Consider the following 18574-nt stretch of genomic DNA (forward strand, 5'->3'; position numbering starts at 1 on the left):
ATGCACCCACACAAGATGTGCAAGTTTCACTTCAGCTGATGCAGGGCCAAGTTGGTTGCAGGCATAATTAAATCAAAGTTAAGCTTTCATGCTCATGGGCTAGCAACATTAGGAGTGTGTGTGTGTGTGTGTGTGTATGAGGTAGGGGGTCGGTTGTAAGGAATTTAAAAGCGGAAGAGCAGTTGGTAAGTACTGGTGCCGGGGAAGCCCACTGGCACTTTGTGTTCAAACATTTGAGAGGACCGGTCTGCCTGAGCTGCAGTGCTCGGGTGGCAGGATTCCCGTTCTTCCTGTTTCTCCTGACTTTGAGGAATTTTACGGTGAACAAACTCCCAGTGCTCCACTGACATGTGCACCCCCCCCCCCCCACCTCAAAACATACCTGTCTCAGCAAAAACAGAGAAAGACCAAGAGGGAACTTTGAAAGTCTTTAAGTTCTTATTGCTTGTCACCCTTTCTGTGTATTACACAACTCTTTATGCAACCACAGGAAAATGGGTTATATTTTGCATCCCAGAATAAATTGCAATGCTGTGGAAAAAGGAAAACCCTATTCCTACCTTTCAGGATTAGATGTTTGTAACCTTAGCAATCTGGTACTATAGAGACAAGACTTTTTCTTTGCATCTTGGAGTGTAAATATTTTTCCAACCTGTGCATGGATTGTGGAATATAAAGGTGTCATAAATTCTCATTGAATTTTGTCTTCATATATTTTACATGCAGGCCGAGCTTTTATATTGTAGTATGTCAGACGTTCTGCCACGATGGACATGTCTCGCAAACAGACTGCAAACAAAAAACGAATACGAGGCCGGACCCTGATGGACGCTACATTTTTAAAAGCTTACATTAGGTGAAAGCAAAGGTTTACAACACAGTGGAAAAAAAACAAAAGACTAGTGGGAGGGTGTCTGGGGTAGAATGATGGTGCGACACACTTCTAAAACGTCTCTCAGTGTGCTTGTGGGCACATGTAGCATTAATTGCTGCCTCCACAGAGCCTCCAGACTGAATACACACACACCATCGCTCGCATCAAAGAAACCACAGCCTGAACTTTATGAAATTTTTATTCAGTGTTTTCACTTCTTCTCCCTTTTTCCTTTCTTTCTTCCTTTTCCTATTCCCCACCTTGCCCCCACCCCTCCTTTTTTTTTTTTCAAGCTCCGCCACCAAACAGACAAGAAAGACTTCTCCCTGCCATGTTTTTTTCGACTCGACTTCCTTCCTGCCCAGAAGCACTGGGGTATCTCGTTAGTTCTCTCACAGCTAACGTCTCCCCTCTATCCGCCAGGAGCAAAAACCTGATCGAGGGGTGGAGGGAATAAAGGGGATGCACACTAAATTAAGAAGTTCGGTGCACGACGTTCTCTGTTGGGCTAGGTGAGAAAGTGTAATATTATTTAGCTACAGAGATTACAGAAAAGGAAGCACACAAAGGACAAGAATAAAGATGTTAGGGTTTTCTTTCCCTGTGGACGGTTCACAAAGAAACAAAGAAGGCCCTGAGTTTCATCAGAAAGTTAGAACAGATAGACAAACATGTAAAAACATCACTAATATAACATTGTTCTTTAATCAGATAGTCAATTTTAAATTTTTTACTACAACTGATGATAGCTGAACAAATCCTGACTTTTGATTGATACCTCTTACACATTACTTTCCTTTTAGCTGCTCTCTCTTTTAAAACACACACACACACACACACACACACGGTCATCCATCAAAACAGCTTATGTTGTTCCTTCCCCCCACACATCTCATACACACAGGTATAAATCACTACTCCTGATTTCTTGGGCCAGAGTTTAAATAATTAAAGAGCTTTAATTTATCAGGATTTAGCACCAGCTAACAGCAGGGCTGACAAAAAAAAAAGATGTATAGAAAAAGAATCGGTTATTTTAAGTGAGAGATATACACAAAATGATTACACATTTTATTAGAGGGTTAAATGAAGGACTAGGGCTAAGTGGCACCAAAGACTACAAGAGAAGGTAATGATGTTCTGTCTGCTTGATCTGGGTGTGTTAATTGATTTACCCATTGGTCGGGGACAAATGCAGTGTAACAGTGTGTGAAGGTTTGATTAGTGACAAGAATAATCCAGTGACAAAAAAATTATGTAACAAATTCACTTTTGAAACATCCAGTAAAAAAGAAGAACAAAATTTCAAGCAAGTATCCCTAATGCTTGTTATTCCACATGCTATCAAATTTGGAAGCATGTGAACAATAATAATGATTTTATTTGTTTTCTGAAGTTTTGGCAGTGATGGTAGGAATCATGAAAACACAAACAGGGTTTTTGAGATGAAGCATCCAGAATACGAGGCATGAAGTACACCACACTAAGTTACATTGGTAATCTTCAGTCAGGTCACCTCATCAACCCTCTGAAAGCAAAGTTGTGGTTTTTTTCCTGCTAGAAATAGAACAAATAACCTCACCAAAACATGGGTTTCTAATTACTGACTTTTTTGTATGCTGCATTTCAACACATTCCAGTTAAAAAGTTTAACTGGAGAACGACACATTGAGTAAAGCCGATTAATAGAATGAAATCTGTGTTGAATTACATCTTGAGATGAGAGAGCCAGGAGGTTCATGAGGGCCAGCAGTACTCTTGTATGAGGGGATGGTGGAACTCTACTGCCCCCCTATGGCCATCACCGTGCAAATAAATCCCCAGCTAAATGTAAATCACAGAACTGACCAATTTATGCAATGCTCACCATCTCATCCTTGACTCTTTTGGATCACCGGAGGAACTATTAACCCTAGGAGTTTTGGAAGTCAGAAACAAGATCTACCAACAGGCACAAAGAAATAAGGGATAAACATTACAATAAAGTAAACAGCCCTATCTGGCCTTGTTTGTCCCTCATATTATTTATTTACAGTAGATCTCTCAACATAGAATGAACACACACATTCTCACAAAAACACCTCATCCAGAAACGGAAACACAACATATGAAGATACTAGAGCTCCCAGCTTGTGATAAACCCAAAAGTACAAAAAAAAAAAAAAAAAATCCAACCCTCAACCCTTGTGAGAGAATACATGCAAAATACCGCTTGACTTTGTTATTATATTACTGTTAATATTACTTGAAGACTTCTGAGAGTGAAGTTATTTGCTGGCAATAGTTAGCCACCTAGTGGTCAACCCCTCTTATAACATCAAGTATAATTTAATTACAACTTTGGATGTACTTTTTGCTAAATGACACGATGTCCTCAACAAACAAATCCCTTTAACAACAAAGTTTTATAGATATTCAACAGACTATCAAGTCTACAGACTCAACTGGGGTGGAGGATTAGAGATTATCACACCAAAAACACAGTATCGCTCCTAAATCTGATAGTACAACATGCTTTTTTTAAACCATATTGTGTGATTTATTTTCTATAGATTGAACGGAAACAAGCTCAAGTCCATGTGAATGTGACTACTTTTAGTTATACAGTACCACACCCTTCATGACAGATGGTACAGCATGTTTGGTCTTCCCAAGACTTCACATCACACTCTCATTCTCACTTCACTGAATTCCTTCTCTGGTGGATTGCTTAAACTTCAGTTGTCCAAAAGGGAACGCTGTAGAGCTTCTTGGATCATTGTGTGCTCATCTGTGGAGTAATCCTGCAAATACAAGGGTGAAAAACAGATCCAGTAAGTTAATTTATAAAACACAAAAAACTTCAGATGTTGTTTTGAGACAAAACTTACAACAAATGTATCGTAGGAGAAGGTGTGTCTGATTTTCAGGTGCTGGAAAAAGTCAGCACTCCTGTAATTAGGGTCCCCCCAAGGCATAGAGACACAGATGGGGCACACCTGGACAGAGAGTCAAAGTAGTAAAGCTTCCAACACCTTAACTATAGCTCAGTCTAAACAATGTGTAGAAACTTGTGGGTCCATTGAAGGACTCGATGAGTCAAAGGGTGGATTTCCTACCACTTGGCGTGCATCTCGAGCGTGATGAGTAGTGCAATGTTCAATCAGGCTGTCCTGATCGAGGTTCTGGAAGTTGCAGTATGGGCAGGTGAAGGTGTAACGATTTGGCACTGGACTGTAAGAAAGAAACAGAAATAACAAAATAAAAACACTATTTATTCATTCATTAGGTATTTTTATCCTGTCTGGGTTGCTGGGGAATGGGTGAAGGGGCGAATTGGGAAACTTTGAAATACACCCTGGAAGAGTTGTGAGTTCATCAAGGGGCCACAACAATCAAAACAAGAACCAATGCAGTCAGAGACTGCAACATCCCGTTACACCCCTGAATTCAAATTTTACCATAACCTACTTGCATAGGTCAAAGATCAAAGCTGGTGCTCTGACCTACTTACGTAGATCAAAGCACTAGCTTTGATCTAGGTCTTACGGACACTGGCCTTCTCCCTCGTCTTTCTACAGTATCTTATCTGGTTCCTTAGCGTACAAAAGTTGAAATTTGACCTTGACCTAGTTTTCTCTAGGTCAAGGTCATCATCTCATTTTCATCCCCTTTGCCGCCCGAGTAATGTGCTTTTTGTTTCATCTTTCTATCTGCAACGGTTGCGCAGATATTTGGTGGACTGACGGACGGACATACAAACGCTGACAATTACAATACATCACTGCTTTGAAGCAGGACGTAATTACTCACATTCACACTGATGGTCAATTTGGAGTCAGTAGTTCACCTTGATCATGTTTTTGGTGGTCAGGGGACATGGGGAAAACATGCTGCTCATGTGGATTTGAACCCTGGACCCTCTTCCTTTGAGGCAACACCACCCTAAAATGTCACCCCGTTGATTCAGTATTTCTGTTTCTACAGAGATTTGTCGCTCAGCTGTAGGACCGCTGCACTTGGAAGTGTAAATGAAATATAGGGACAATGAGTTATGAAAGACCTACATAGCTATTTTCTCAAGTTTTAAAGAATTCCTTATAAAAAGAAATTCTACCCTTTTCTATGATCATTTTACTATTCTGGCTAAGAATTTAAAGCTAATTGATAACGCATTAGACATATTATACCATGATAATATCCCACATCACATGGCTTTGTGTAGGCACAGTTGCATTCTGGTTGCAAGATGTTTTCTTCAACCCTCTGCTCAGGGTCATGTCCCAGAAGTGAAACTTTTAGCATGCTTAATTTGTTTGTTTTTTTTGCTAACTGTTTCTGTTACCAAGATGGAACTTGGTAACCATTTTGGTAATCAATTTTAGCTGTGTACTACTTGCTGTGACTTGTCAAAACACAACAGGCTTCTGGAGCTATACGGAAGTAGGATAGAGAACAGGTTTTCCATTTCTGAAGTCAAGACAAGAGTGGCACAAAAACTGAGATCCAACTGTCAGGCCTAGACGACTCATCAAAATTAGAATTAAGATTCTGTTCTTGTTGTTTTTCCACTGAGAATCGAAACGTTTGTAACTGAATTTAGTTAAATTTGAAGGTTGAAAAAGTGGTCAATTCAATGTTTAGTGGTTGAATCTACAAGATAATCCTTGTGTCTCCTGGTGTTTAATGAAAATTCACGACATCTTGACATTGACTGAAATAAAACATTTCATTCAGCTCCATCACCCAGCCTTTCTGCAAAGGCCTTTCACCTTTAGTAAAATAAAGATGTCATCTCATAACACACCATATCCTTGATAGATGACATCAAGATAGATAGATAGATAGATAGATAGATAGATAGATAGATAGATAGATAGATAGATAAATTGTAAAGTTAACACTTCATCTATCAGTAACGACTTAAAATCTCACTTTACTGCTCATTATGGCATATATTATTCACAGTTTACTGCCTCCGTAATAGTGAATGAAGGGACAACAGGCTATAAAGTTAACAATGGATGAAACCACATCTGTTAGACTTATAGATTGTGCTATGAGAAGCTGCAAGTTTAGCACGACACCTTCGAACCCACACCTTGGTGGTGACTTGTCAAGGTAGCCAGCCATAAAGCCTTATGCATATTTAATAATATATGAGACCATCATTTTAAAAACTCAGCATTGTGTTGTATTGATGAAAGCATGACAGCAGAGATCAAGACTTCAAATTCTTCAGGAAACAGCTTATTGAGGCAACAAATCAAGAAAAATGTGATATTTTCACATGTGATCGATCTATTTTAGCAACTCTGACTTTCACTTTCAACTCACTATGACATTTTCACTATAGCGTGAACAAAGACCTGATGATGGCAGGCTGAGTCTGGGCAGTGGTCCTCACTCCTTCCTCAATGTACTCCTGGAATTTTGAACAGGCAGCTGTGTGGATCCTCATCTGAGAAAGGCCAACCTGTAGAATGGGGAATTGTTCACAGAACTTATGTGCCTTTTTAAATATTAGCATTTTGAATTTCTCTTCTGTGTGTATATGGCACTAAGATGTTGCATCGTACTAGGTCTGCGTATATACAGTCATCTCTTCAGTTCAGGTGGTTACTATTTGCATGGTAGTTATTTATACATCACTCACATCAAACACAAGCCATTCAGACATTATATGCGAGATCTGCACACAGGACTCACCTGAACTCCACAGCCCTTGCACGATGCTACAGATGTCTGAATAAGGGCCTCGAGGTCAGCAGCTTTAGTCCAGTGGCCAAGTCCGGCCCGACACACGGCACAAACAGGCTTCTGTGGACGCAAACACTCCTGCAAACAACTGTGGCAGAACCTGACAAGAAATCCATGAAGACATATAATGTCAATGTAGGTGAAACAAGACAATGAACATGGTGAGTTTCAATTTCAAAAGAAAAACAGAACCTTTCTTATTCATGAGCTGCATTTAAATTAAAAAACAAAAACAAAAGGCGTTTTCATTCCAAGGTGGAGACCCTGCTTGTCCAAGCGTCCCATAAATTCAATGAAAAATCCCTACCTATAGAGGACGTCGGGACTTGTAGTCTTTTTAAACGACTCCATGACTCTAGATAATACCTGTCTAAACTACAACTCCCAGTAGAGGCCTCCGTTTTGATGTAAACAAAACCGAAACTGATTTCACAAACTGGAAACACTCCTGCCACATTTTCATTTAAAGAAAATAAAAACTGAATGGCTTTTAAGAATGCAGACACATTTAACTCACTTCTTTTACATGCAGGTATCTTGACATAGCTTCCATTCGCACCAACGACTCGCTAATGACAGACATGGTTGAGGCAAAGGATGACAAACAGAAGCACTCACGTATGGCCGCATTGTGTGGTAACGGGACTCTCGAAAATTTCCAGACAGACCGGACAGACGAATTCTGACACGTCGCTGCTGCCGTCAGGGACGTTTTTCCTGTGCTGTGTAGAGTTACATCCTCCGAGCATCGCCATTTCTTTTCTTTATCGTGCTAGTTCGCCACCGACCGCTCCTGCAAGACGTCACCAGACCTGCGTTTAATGGAGAAAAACGCGTTACGACGGGTTTTTTTAAATTTCTTTTCTTTTCTATTTTACACCAGTTTGTCTAACAACCGGGGCGTTCCGCCGTTGTGTTAAGAAACACAACGAGCCATCTCCATAGGTAACTCACGGCGAGGCAAAAATGGCGTATGCCTAAATCGACTATTTACAAGTATTCTGTCATTGTGGTTGAGCTCATGGGACATGTAGTTCCGGAAGTAGGGTAAAGCAGAGTAGCAGATTTCCATCGTTCCGGACAGAAACAGTATCCGGACAGAAACAGTATTATAACGTTTCCGGTTTTACGTTCCACCCCAGAATTTACGTACCTGAACCGGTTAGAACAAAAAATATATACATATACTTCCCGAACTGGTTAATATCGTTCCTTGTAAATACAAATAAGTAGGTAGCTTTCGGAATTTTAAATTGGCAATTAAAACGATGAGTTCATATACCGTGGATATGCACCGACAGTAGACAGGACAGCAGCGCTGATTCCGTTACAGAGAAATGACAATCAAAGGGAGACGGAGAAGTTGCAATTTTATAATGCAACGAAGTTTCAAAGCTTCAAAGTTTTAAAGCTTCAAAGTTTCAGAACAGGTAACAAAGTTTCAAAGTTTCAGAAGAGGCAACACAGTTTCAAAGCTTCAAAGCTTCAACGTTTCAGAACTCTTCTCTGAAAATGGCTGCAGCCAATCAGTAAATGTCTAACTCAAACATTTTCTCAGATTGACAGACTGCAGTGTTTACCTATTAGGAATATAATCCAGATTGACAGATTGCAGTGGTTACCTGTTGTGAATATACAGTAATCCAGATTAGGAGACTGTCTTTTCCTTGACTGATGGTGTTATGCCTCAATTTCTCTCCGCTCTCATCACGCATTGAGTGAATGACAGAATGTGAAACATGAGGTCAGGTATATTGTTTTTAAGTAGGAATACATTTTTATTAACCGGTTACTATTTTAAAAAACGATTTGTTCCAGAAAATTAAAAAATGTAACAAATAAATAAATTGTGTTTTGTTTTCGTTCCTGGCAAAATACCATACGTTTCTGGATTTCTGGTTCAAAGGCCTGATTTCAATAGAAGATCACTGCGATTCATTCATTCATTCATTCATTCATTCATTCATTCATTCATTCATTCATTCATTCATTCATTCATTCATTCATTCATTCATTCATTCATTCATTCATTCATTCATTCATTCATTCATTCATTATCTGCTTGCTTGAAGACAAGAGGTTTATCTGAAATTCTTTATTCTCGCAATTAATTGTTCAAGGTTTTTTCTGTGCAATATCAAAATAAGAAATGACCCATTCATAGTTTGTATTAAACCAAAATATATAGCTGTAAAATATTTCCTAGAAGTCCCAGACAATTATAGAACATAGAAACACAAACAGAAAAGCAAAAAAAGAAAAACAGGTAAATGTTCAACATTGTCATTGTGACTTTAATTTGCATTGATTCGGATATCAGTGTTTATAAATGTTGTTAGATAAGTGTGGAATGCTATCACCTACCCAGGGATGACACAAGAGGCAACAATGATGGAATTGAATATGAAAAAGTAAAGGAAACAGCAAAAATAACACACTTTCTATAGTCAAGTTAATTGAACCTATATGTAATGATATTGACTAGAATAAATGGAAAGTAAAAAGATATTAATGTTTACCATGGTAAAAGATTGTGATAAATAGTGTGAATCTGAAGCACAGTAAAAAAATATGAATTTATAATATACATGTATGTGTGTGTGTGTTTATATATACATATGTGAAACTCAGAACATGGGTGATGAAAACCTTACATTAATTGTAAACATTATTTTCTTAACCGTCTGATGTCAAATGTGCATTAAATACATTTGTTGTTGTATAATTGTACCTAAACACAAATATGTTCGACTGGCACCCTTGTAACAGCGAATGAATGACATTTATCTCAAACCCTGCTCGAATATCAGACAGGATGGACGGCTGGTGAGGGAGGAAGAGGAGGGGACGAGTATTTTGTCTTCATATGAGGAGCATTAGTCCTCCCATCTTCCACGGTGTCCACTCAATCAGTCCATTAAAGGCTGGCCTGATGCTCACCCACATAAAACATAAAACATAAATAAATTAAAAAAAACACACGCAATGTCCACACTTTTTGCACTGCAAACCTTTTCATACATGAAACTCCCGAAAACTCAGATGAGATCAAGACGGACAGATGAACATCTGCATCAATGTTTGAGACTTTCTGTAAAGATCCCAGACAGGGTTATTTGGTTATTATCTATTTCATAAATAGTGTTCTGTATTTCATTAATATTTATTATTTATTCCATTACTTTTTTCTGTTAAGGTCCCGGAGAAGGGACAAGTTATGTGGCCCCTTCCAGAAAAAAGTTTGGAGACCCCTGCTGTAAGCCCCGCCCCTCTCTAACGGCACGTGGGCCCCAGATGCTGGTGAACTGTCAGAACTACACGCATGCGCGTTGAACGATGGGAATTTCCAACAGCTGAAGAGGCGTAGCTAGCCAGTGCTAGCACTAGTTAAAGGTAAGACATGCAGGTGGTGGTGTTCTCTGGTGGAGAAACTATGTGTATCCAAGCCGAAGTTAAATTTTGCTTGTCTGACCAGAAGTATTTTAACAATGGCGGTATCTATTAAGATGAGTGATGTTACTATCGGCGAACGTTGAGATGTAGTTATGGACCGCACTGCTAGCTACAGAATTGTTAGCTAGCTAGCCAGCTGCGCTGAAATGGGCGTTCACTGGTTAGCTTTTTCCTCAGTTGGCGGTTACGCTAGTGAGAGTATCGTGTGTTTTGTGGGTTCACACGCATGAGGAACGAACGTACGTGCTTGTCTTCAAAGCGTCTTCCTGATTGTGAACATCGGTCGTGATCGACTGATGCAGCTGCAGTTGATGCGCAATAATAATGCATGGTGGTGCGAGCTACGGCATGTTTCCTGCTAGCTTGGGAAGCGGACGCTCGCTAAGGTTGATGTCTGAGGTGAGGGATAGAATTGGCCACCTCGACTCTGATCGATGGATAGGGACCCTTATCATCGGTGGTTCAAGCTGACTAAATTATTTTAGACTCACACGTATCTATATGTACTGCACGTCTAAATGCTCTGACTGAATAAACGCAGGCTACTCTCACTAACGTGAGTGTTGTGCAGCTGGCTAACATTAACTTGCGCAGGACGAGGAATATTTAATCCACTGGTCATTATGCTTAGTTCTGCCCCCATTCTCTCATTCTCTTGTTTCTACAGTCCGAATATATTCACTTTACAACCGATTCAACCCGCATGATGCATCACATCATCCTACTCTGAGCACACTGTCAGAAATAGTTCTATACGCCCTCTCTTATTAGAAACATAGAATTTGGCTTTAGAATGCTCTAAATAATCGTTACAAAGTGCATTTTCTTCATGAATTCCCACTGAATATGAAACATGACCCAACTTTGTTTTCTATATTTACTTGAAGATTTTCATTTTGTGTAACTTTTATATCTTTTGTCATTGCAGTGTGGGGAAGGCTACCGTGACCGTAGTTCCAAGATGAGTGACCTTGAACTCTGCACCTGCTGAAAACGGAGGAGTGTAATAGATATAAATCTGCATGAACAGACGAGCTCAGCCTGACCTCATTTTGCGTGACATAGGCGTTTTTGCCTCAGAATAAGTGCGGCTACAACTACTACAGATGTCTGCAAGCAGGCGTCCATATAGGCTGCATCCTAGTCATGCCAACTGAAAGCCCAGATAACTGCATTTGTCATTTAAAGGATGTGTTGCTGAATAGAGGAAAAGTGTCCTCTTCCACCTCTCCAAGATGTTATTAACATTGAGTGTGTGCCAGTGTGTACAGTGAATGATGGTACCAAAAAATGATGCTTAAATGTGGCATCCTGGTGCAGGGTATGCTAAAAGAGGTGAGGCTCTTTCAGAAAAGTATAACAGCTGACTGCTGTTTATAATGGATGCCAAGTTAAAAGAGGACCTGTTTCGGAGGTATGTGACGGCACTGGAGAAGCGTCTGGAGGGAGAACACATATCCACTGGAAAAGCACCAGAGGGGGAAAAAGGGAGACGCAAAGACAGTGAGGCTTTACTCTCCACCGCCACAGCTCTGCTAGGAGCCTATCAGCCAGACCCAGGACAACGTTTCCGGATGGTGCGTTTCTATGAAGTGGTGGATAATTCACTGCGCTGCCAGAGAGGAGGCAACCTCAAGAGCTTGGAGAGAGCCTTCCACACATTAGAAGCCATCTGCACCAACCTCTTGCTCTTCCCCTGGAAGAAGGAATTTAGATGTATAAAGGTAAAAGAATTATTCTATGGGTTGCATTATTAGTATTTAGTATGGGTTGCATTATAAGTATTTATACAGAATATTCAAGTGGGAAATCTTGCATCAACTGTCCACCAAATGTTTTCCATTCTCCCAAATACAGGTGGTGTCCAGTGATTTTACAAATTTAAGGAGGACACGAAAGCTTTTTTCGTGTGTTTACTTACAGAAGACCCTCCATTGTAGTCGCTGTGCATCATCACAGGGACTTCCCTGATCTTTGATATGATCTGAAACAGCAAAAAATCTTTAGTAATGCGTGGTGATGGTTTCCATACACCTGCAAATTATCTTTTACTTTTTAAATATGAAGTTTCTTATTCATGCCTATACTTGATTGGATGTCTAATAACATTTATAAAATCAAATCCAGACTTCCTAATGTCAAAAAGGAGCAATGTAGGGTTACCTTAGGCTATTCATACGTGGATAAAAGACCATGGTTTCTGTAGTTTCTGTAATTTGCTTAGTTTTACATTTTAGACCAATTTGACCTCCAGAATCTTTTATTTTGTGGGCTTGTTAACATTTTGTACTTGTATGATCTATACATATAAGTACAAAATGTTATTCCAGTCTCTGAATTATAATTTGGTGGCGGTGTTATATGGTCTAAGCTCGTACATTATGAATTTAACCAAAAGAGGAATACATCAAAAAAACATCACCTTGTGGTTTTTCTGCTTAGCTGTAACACATTCAAAATTGATTTATTGTTTGAGTCAGCAGCAGAGAACTACTAATCATTAACTTTGGTTTCCCTGCTAGAGACAGGTCAGCCTCATCGGGGTAAATACAATGAATTGCTGGACTTTTATCGTATTACAGTTTGAATGACAATCTAAAGAAGGAAAATTCCCTCACAGATGGCAAATGGCTTTTGCATTAACCATATATTAATATTCCTTTAGAATAGGTGAGTTTGAGCATGAGTTACCCATAACTCCTTTGTACTATATCTGTAAAAGAAATCATGTTTACTTTTAAAAGTTATACATCTCGTATTTCAAAAGGTGTAAATTGCATGAATTTTAGAGATGCATTGTGCAAGGTTAGTTTTAAAGATTTGTTTAAGCTTTATATTTGACACTAATGAAGAGTAACCCATTTTATTTTTCTTTTAGACCTTCACTGGACCATACGTGTACCATCTGCAGTCGGCCATTTCCGATGCTGAACTCAGATCCCTAATGCGCACCATCGGCTATGCCTGTGACCACGACTTGCAGTTCCATTTGCAGGAGCACCCGGGGGGCACAAATCATCTCCGACAGTTGGCGTTCGAGCTCTTCCTTGCCCAGGCAGAATGCCGTCTTCTGGGAGAGGTGGTGTCTCTGGCCCGCGGTTCAGCCTCAGAGCTGGAGGCCCTGGAACTCCGCAGAGGATGCCGGGACGATGCGGCTGGCTGCGCCGAGGCGCTGCGCCGACGTGACAGCCTGGGGGCAGATATGGCTCGACTGTCCGTGCGGCCGCTGGATATAGAAAGGCCTCACGCCCACCACCTGAGACGAGGCAGCCGACCGTCCAAGTCCGTGGATGTTACAGATGGAGCCGGTCACTGGCACGCAGCAGTTAGCAAGCCTGTGTTGAAGGCCTCTTTGAGTCTGAGGAAGGAGCCTCTGTTTGTGGATGCAGAGGAGGATATGAAGGATGAGATCATCAGGCCCAGCACTTCAGCCTCTCTCCTCTCTGTGGCGGCTCCACCTTCCTACAGCCCTATTGCGGATTTCTTTCCCATTCAGTCGCCTCCCCAGGTTGATGCGTACACGTCCTACCACTTGTCCTCTTTGGATGAGATCGACTTGTACACGGAGAGGGGCGGAGTCGGGATCGGAGGGAGGCAGACCCCCTCTCGACCGCCGTCCAGAGAGCCGCGCGAGGCGAGAGACGGGTGGCTGCTGAAAAGTCACGGGAGTGTGAAGTGTCAGGGCTGCGGACTGGGCTGCACCTCCATGGCCTCCTGTCAGAGGTGCGACATGATTCTGTGTCCCTCCTGTCACGATGTGGACCCCTCCCCATGCTGCGGCCTCCAGGACTACCACCCCAAATCCCCGCGACTCGACGGCTACATTCCCGTCAAGGAAAAGCTGTCCGTCTACTCCAACACTCACTCACACTCCCATCTCCACCCACACCCTCTCACTCTGACCCATTCGCACTCGCACCCCCACCCTCACCCCCAGATGGTGGAGAAGCCCCTCATATCTACCAAGCTATATCCAAGCAAGTCGGTTGCCTTGACAACACCAAAGGGAAGCAGCAGCGAGCGAATGAGCATGGGCGGATCGCGGTGTGGGTTTTGCAACAAGCCCGGCGCGTCGCACACCTGCGTGAACTGCTCCAAGGTATCATGTGACTCGTGCATGGGCTTATACGCCAAGGATATATGCACACGGAAGAATCCCCAGCACAGCTTTGTGCCCAACCATCAGCTCAACTTCAAATCTGGCACCATATCTCATCTCGTGTACCGATGAATCGAGCCAGACCAAATATTTATTTCTCTTAACTAGCCCCCCCCCCCCAAATGACCCGCTGTGTAGTCTTGCACTATTCCTTTAGCGCTGTTCCCCTTTTTAAATAACCCATTCAGTATCTTCCCTTTTATCTGATGGTCTTTTTTGCGCTCTCTCCCTCCTTTCTTGAACTTTGTGCATTACTCGTACCGTCAGTAGGCCCCCGCCACAGGCGGCCATACCGTCCTCCCATCTCTCTGCCTTGTACAATTTCAAGCCTTTTTAAAAAAAATTTTTGTATCCATTTCTTCTTTTAAACTTTGCTACCTGCTTTCGAGTAGTCATGTGATGTTGTAGCGCTTCTCAAAACCTCTCAAATTTTGTCCTCCTCAAAAGGGAAAGCGAGAAAATAGTTGAATTCCTTCTCATTTTTAAATGAATTCCCTTCAGATGAAATTATACACCTTGCCTAACTTCTCATTTAACAATTCCTGTATTATATAAAATATAAATATATACGTGTGGACGTGTGTCTGTGAGAGTGAGTGAGCGAGCGAGCGGATAGACCTCGGAGCTTGCATTGTGACGAACAAGATCTTTTTAAACTTGAAAAATAGGGGAAAACAGAGGATACATACACTGGAATTCACTAAATCAATAGTATATATATTTTTAATCTATTCTCTAGAACAATGTGAGACTGTTAAAGGGGGGCATGCGATCTGTAATTGGGATTTTCATTTAGATAGAAATGTGTGAATGTGGGCTAAGCTACTGTATGTCGGGAAATACTGAGACATTGGTCAGATGCCATATATTTAAGAGATTATGGCTTGTAAATGATCCCTTGGTTGTTTCTGCTTCTATGACTGACATTTAAATGCTGCTGTTGGCATGAGACATTGAGATGTGTGGTATTAACTACCCTGGTAAATACCCTGTTTAAGTCGTGACCATTCTAAACCTCCTCTCCTTCTCCATTCCTTAAACCACCAGTCCATGATGTGGTGATGGTGCATGCTTACTGGTTCAGTGGTTCCTTACTGGTTCAGTGGTTCCCGGTCAGTCTCAGGTGGAATCACAAGTCTCCTGCTGGGCCACAAGTGATTACAGGTCTTTTGACAGTGCGTGAGTCCATTGATTGGTTTTTAGGCAGTTTGAAAGTTTATTGTCTGAGATGGTTTCTGTCTACCTCAAATGGCTTCAGCTTGTATACAGTCCGTTCAACGTCGTGGTTTCAAACTACAGTAAAATCTTCAGGAGCCCTCTGTGTATGACATTCTTCGTCTTTAATTTGTCACTCATGTTTTAGCTGGAAAAAAAAAAGCTATTCTCTTACAATCAGCTGTTTCAATCACTCTAAAAGTTTGCAGATGGTATTTATTAGGATACAATCCAGGGATTTGGGGTAAAAACTCCCAAGACTCTTTTCTCAGAAATGTTTACACTATTAAATTATTCTTCAGTTTAATGCAGTAACCCTGTGGCAAATGCTTCCTTTTAAACTGTCAGATACCTGCTGGTCTAGTGTAAGGGTCTTTTTTGTTTTGTTTTTAAACCTGTGATAAGTGGCTTATTTCTTTACCCAGCTGACAAAACAGAAACATCTGACGATAACTTGCTGCTCGGTATTTGCTGCTCCAGACAGTAGGTGTAGAAATGACGGTAGAGTCGTCTCTGACAGTAATCACTTCAGCTTTACTAAAGCAGTATTAATCAGTGGTTACTGCACTGTCTATGACACCGATCGATGGAATGTCCACCTACATACAGATCACCAATGATCTGACATTAAATTCAATGATTAAGTTGCGTCATGATCTTTGGACACCCTGTTGTTTTGAGGAAGTAAGCATGACGTTTATCAATCAGTTTGCTGTGGAGATCAAGAAAAGCCTTTACTGCTAGAAGTCACATATACGTAAACTCTGGTAATGTGTAAATCGAGGATTTGGGGTCCCTCCCCAAACTTTAACATTTGGGGTAATTGATTATCTGTGACAGAGGATGCATTAAGGGCTAGTTTCAAATCAGAACCAGTTTGAGTCTGGGTTATTTGGAATAACCTCCAAATGCCTTAAGCTCATTCAACGTGTCATATCATTTTGTATATAGCTTTTTTTGTCTTTTCAGGATCACCAACCCCCCCCCTCGGCCAATTTATTATATATCACAGTTTATTTCATGGCCGTTGTGGAAGGAATTCAGAGAAATTAAGAAAACGGAAAATAGGTTCACCTTCTCACTGGATGCAATGGAGAAGCATATTAAATCCATGCATAGTAATGATCTTTTTATTAAAGTTAGTTTATATTCTGTTTCCTAACAGATATTACCCCAATGTGTGTTTAGTGGACAGATCTGGTTTCATATTCATCATTCATGGCCTTTACACACCTTTTAAACCCAGTTTTGCGGTTTGTCTATCATTTTCACCGACTTACGGACGGGACATTCTGATACTGTTTGGATGCAGCTTAAGGATTATTCTTCTGTCACCATTAGCTCACTTGTGTATCACAAAAAGTGAGTAACCTTAGGGGAGGTGTGCAATTTTTGTTTTTCATCTAATGAATCCTTCCTATTTATATAGATATATTTCAATGGCATCATTCTTCACAAATCATACCAGCAACAAAAGGTAACTTTCAGACCAATCGAGCCATTTTGCAAGAAGTGATCAATTTGCCAAATGAAGAACAAAAATCTCATTGGAGTAGAAAAAACAAAATCCTGTTGTTTGCCCTGATGTACAGTTAATGTAACATAAATCTGTGGTTTTGCTGAAGTTTAGCCTCGTGTCTGTTGATGTTGGCATATTTAAGATGCTTAGAAAGGGAATCATCAGCGGGTATCACACCTCACACACTGTGGGCTGTGGATTTGACTGGTGTCAGCAGACTGATCGTTTGTGTAGGTCACTACAAAGGGCTAAACGGTCTTCAGGACTGCTGTCGTACTCTATTAGTGAGCTGACGTGACATTCATCAGTGGGTATTAATGTCGTGGAAACAAAAGAGCTATTTTTATTTTGTGTCATGGAATACATTGAGCCATTTGAACATGATTGAGTTTCCCCCACACCAGACACACTCCAGTCCATGTGGAAGGTTGTTCTCCTTTGACCTCTGTGTGGATATCTTTACTGATGTTAGCAGTGATGGTGTAGTTAGCAGCCCCCCCGTTTCCCTTCGCCCTCTCTTGGCATGCTGGCCCAAATCCATACCTCTTCTTCCTCAAACCCACGTGTGCCCCTCACCCGCTGTCTCTCGTTCCTACCCCCCCCCCCTTCTACCTTGGCACTGAGGATCATTGCACAATGTCTGTGAAGGATTATGGACCTCATGAACAATATGTGGGTATACATGGGGGGGGGGGGGGTGTAAAGGAAAAATATCCAAATTGTGAATTGTTGAGAAAACAAAATATATATATACATATATATATTGAAATGTAAATGAAATTTTATAAAATAATTTAAAGAATAAAATTCTGAAAAAAGGTATTTTCTGCCTTGATTTTCTTTGTAATAGAAGCTTCTAGCATCATTTTACTATTGACTGCAAAGTACACACAAACTGCAACCTGTTTCTGAAAGACTCAGTATTTCGTTAATTTCTTTCACTTCACTAGTTAAGACCACCATTCTTTTCCTCCAGTCACTTTTATAATTGATTTATCAGAAGCTACAGGCTGGCTTCCTTCTATGCGGCCAGCAGATGGCCATAAACACCCACAGATAGAGCAACAGAGGATTCATAGACTACAGCAAGGATTTGGACAACTGCTTTTTGATAGCAACCGTTCTAAAAGTCAACACACGGTGGATTCCACTTGATATAATCAATGTGACCACTTAATACTGATTATATGTGCAGCATTTTTTATTTTATTTTTTGCATTGTGGTTGTTAATGTTCATCATATTTACATCTAAAGAAAGGCAACAAGTAAAACGTAATAAGCCTTTATTTTAGCCCTCTTCAGGTCAGTCCTGCTGAGTTCCTGAAGGAACTTTTTTTAAAAATATATTTGGAGCCTCTGATGGATACTGAAGCTGAGCGGGCAAGTATACAGATGATCTTCCACAGGATGGAAATTCTGCAAAAGGACAGAGAACAATAAGCAGATAGAACAGTAAGAGTACTCCTCAAGGTGCTTGGGTTCAAAATGGACATGGTGTATGAGAAGCAGTACCCTCCCTGGAAGAGATGGCAACAAGGGGAGTGATTATCCAGCAGAAAGGAATAAAGGGATACCAAGGAAATGCAAAGTGTTTGAAATTGCCAAGCAGAGACA

The 18574-nt window shown here is 40.8% G+C and overlaps 2 protein-coding genes across 3 annotated transcripts; one reads left to right on the forward strand and one right to left on the reverse strand.

Annotated features, from left to right (window-relative positions):
* Positions 1 to 819: 819 nt before the first annotated feature.
* On the reverse strand, positions 820 to 7604 carry rnf114 (ring finger protein 114). The gene is made up of 6 exons (XM_068305131.1): positions 7232 to 7604; positions 6563 to 6713; positions 6223 to 6329; positions 3973 to 4087; positions 3745 to 3852; positions 820 to 3657 (listed from the first exon to the last, which is right to left on the reverse strand). Exons 1-6 carry the CDS (start codon positions 7366 to 7368, stop codon positions 3592 to 3594), a joined length of 684 nt encoding a protein of 227 aa, XP_068161232.1. The 5' UTR covers positions 7369 to 7604; the 3' UTR covers positions 820 to 3591.
* A 2351-nt stretch (positions 7605 to 9955) lies between these two features.
* On the forward strand, positions 9956 to 17692 carry spata2 (spermatogenesis associated 2). 2 transcript variants are annotated; one of them, XM_068305843.1, is made up of 3 exons: positions 9956 to 10006; positions 10995 to 11790; positions 12945 to 17692. In XM_068305843.1, exons 2-3 carry the CDS (start codon positions 11446 to 11448, stop codon positions 14295 to 14297), a joined length of 1698 nt encoding a protein of 565 aa, XP_068161944.1. In that variant the 5' UTR covers positions 9956 to 10006; positions 10995 to 11445; the 3' UTR covers positions 14298 to 17692. The 2 variants fall into 2 exon arrangements, with proteins under 2 accessions (XP_068161944.1, XP_068161954.1); XM_068305853.1 differs by lacking the exon at positions 9956 to 10006 and having other exon boundaries at positions 10031 to 11790.
* Positions 17693 to 18574: the final 882 nt, after the last annotated feature.

The sequence above is a fragment of the Antennarius striatus genome, chromosome 2 (genome assembly GCF_040054535.1).
Source record: "Antennarius striatus isolate MH-2024 chromosome 2, ASM4005453v1, whole genome shotgun sequence".
Lineage (NCBI taxonomy): Eukaryota > Metazoa > Chordata > Actinopteri > Lophiiformes > Antennariidae > Antennarius > Antennarius striatus.

Coding starts and splice junctions, on each gene's coding strand:
- rnf114 (XM_068305131.1), bottom strand. CDS start 7,368: ATGGCGATGCTCGGAGGATGTAACTCTACACAGCACAGGAAAAACGTC. Junction 6,330..6,562: donor GCAAGGGCTGTGGAGTTCAG/GTGAGTCCTGTG, acceptor CCCATTCTACAG/GTTGGCCTTTCTCAGATGAG. Junction 4,088..6,222: donor ACTCAGCCTGCCATCATCAG/GTCTTTGTTCAC, acceptor TCTTTCTTACAG/TCCAGTGCCAAATCGTTACA.
- spata2 (XM_068305843.1), top strand. CDS start 11,446: ATGGATGCCAAGTTAAAAGAGGACCTGTTTCGGAGGTATGTGACGGCA. Junction 11,791..12,944: donor AGGAATTTAGATGTATAAAG/GTAAAAGAATTA, acceptor TTTTTCTTTTAG/ACCTTCACTGGACCATACGT.